Source organism: Cryptomeria japonica, chromosome 6 (assembly GCF_030272615.1).
Source record: "Cryptomeria japonica chromosome 6, Sugi_1.0, whole genome shotgun sequence".
In the NCBI taxonomy this organism is placed as follows: Eukaryota; Viridiplantae; Streptophyta; class Pinopsida; order Cupressales; family Cupressaceae; genus Cryptomeria; species Cryptomeria japonica.
The window spans coordinates 34,708,980-34,710,849 of record NC_081410.1 but is presented as its reverse complement, the minus strand read 5'-3'; the positions used below and the strand labels follow the sequence as shown (position 1 = coordinate 34,710,849).

General features: G+C 36.3%; 1 protein-coding gene across 1 annotated transcript; it reads right to left on the bottom strand.

Annotated features, from left to right (window-relative positions):
* Positions 1-340: 340 nt before the first annotated feature.
* LOC131069935 (ethylene-responsive transcription factor 1A-like) lies at positions 341-841 on the bottom strand. The gene has a single exon (XM_058005482.2). It carries the CDS (start codon positions 839-841, stop codon positions 341-343), a length of 501 nt encoding a protein of 166 aa, XP_057861465.2.
* Between the last annotated feature and the right edge of the window lie 1,029 nt (positions 842-1,870).

Sequence of the window (1,870 nt, the reverse complement as noted above, 5' to 3'; positions counted from 1 at the left end):
TTTTTAAACTATAAAGCCAGTTATGTCAGTACTAGTATGTTTGAAAGGATTTCGACTTCAGAGAACTAGGAATGTCTCCAATGTGCTTTTCCTGAAATATAAAAACAAGTATAAAAACTCAGAGAAGCAAAATACTTAAAAACCAGTCTAAGAGACTATTTTATTATACATGGAATAGTTATGATGGCCTCTATAATAGTGCCTACTATAAGCATGACGAGGATAGAATCAGAAACATTCGTATCCTAATATACTTTACACCATAATAGCTATATGAAAGCATGAAAATAGCTATTAACTAATGGTCTGAGCAGGAGCTATAATGCGCTACAACTACGGATTAATCTGAACCTAATTCTCGGGAAGATTGAGCTTCATCTTTCCCTTTTGTCTTCCTTTTCTTGGGTATGTTAGATGGAGTGTGTGAAGAGGAGGATTGAGAAAACAGGTCCACATACTGTCCGGACTCAACGTTGAGAGGGAAATTCAAGATAGCTCTCGAACCTCGCAGTTCAAAAGCCTTACGGTCATATGCTGCGGCTGCTTCTTCCGCTGTGTCATAGCTGCCAAGCCAAAGTCTGGAACCCTTTTTCTCTGGGTTTCGAATCTCTGCAGCATATTTACGGCGAGCCTTAACAAACCTTACTCCCCTGTAATGTTTTTCTCCCTCTTTATTTTTACTTTGAGTTCCCTCTGAAGCCAAGCTCGCCCCACTTTCTTCAGAAGATTGTTGTTCCTCGGCAGCGGCAGAGGAAGGGGCATCTGTCATGTATTCTCCCCCCAGCAAAAACTTACCAATTGTATTCAACATTCTTTTTTCGTCATCTGCTGGCGTGCCCATGATCGCCGCCGCCCTTTTTTCCCTTACAGATGTTGAAGGATATTTTGCTATAAATTCCTGCGTTAGACTTGAGATTTTTTGGCATTTAGATATTTATAGGGCGGGGAAGTGATAAATTGGCAGACTATTGACTTACGATTTCCTCGCAATTTCGATTAACATTCGTGATAGTTTAAATCCACCAAATCATTCCTAATATTGGGAGAGTGGTTGTATTTTTTAAGGAGCTATTCTGTTCGACATATTCCTCCAGTACTCTGCTGGTGTGTCACTGATAGGCACCGCCCGGTTCTCTTACAAATTTTGAAATATATTGCTATAAAAAATTGTATAAAATAATGGGTTATTTTAACGATTTCTGACGTTTTTGATATTTTTATTCCGACGAAGCTGTAATGAGTATTCACTAAGATTTGCCTCGTAATTTCATGCAACACTCGTGACTAAATAAATCACCTCTCGTCCTGTGCTGGTGGGTCCCTTATGGGCGTCACCCAGTTCTCTGTTACAAAGTTTGAAATATTTTGCCATAAAAAATTGTATAAAATATTTTTATTGTGAGAAATCTGTAATGAGTATTTACTATGATTTGCCTCGTAATTTCATGTAACACCCGTGACTAAATAATTTCCTTCCACATGCTTAGAAAAATGTTATTCAGCGTGAACTGAGCTTCCAGTTTTGAAGAGTTCGAATAATCATTGGCTTCCTTAAGCACTTCGTCTCTTTCCTGCCCCCTTCCTGAAGACCCCTGTTTGTTGTTTTGAGAAACAAAAATATTATATTAAAAAAGAAGTCAGCAAATATTATATAAGGACTTTCATAAAAATAAAAACAAAGAATCCAGACACCAAACAAAAATTAATCTAACAAGAAGCAATCATTTTTAAGAAGATAATAAGAGAAGAAACTATGTGCATTGGTCAGCGGTATATAATTTTTTACATATTTGTTCGTATATAAAATAATATATACACATATTTAGGTTCTCATATAAAAATATAATATGTTATTTTTTTCTAAATGTTA

What these genes read in the sequence shown, in the direction of transcription:
- LOC131069935 (XM_058005482.2), bottom strand. Translation starts at nt 841, where the DNA reads ATGGGCACGCCAGCAGATGACGAAAAAAGAATGTTGAATACAATTGGT.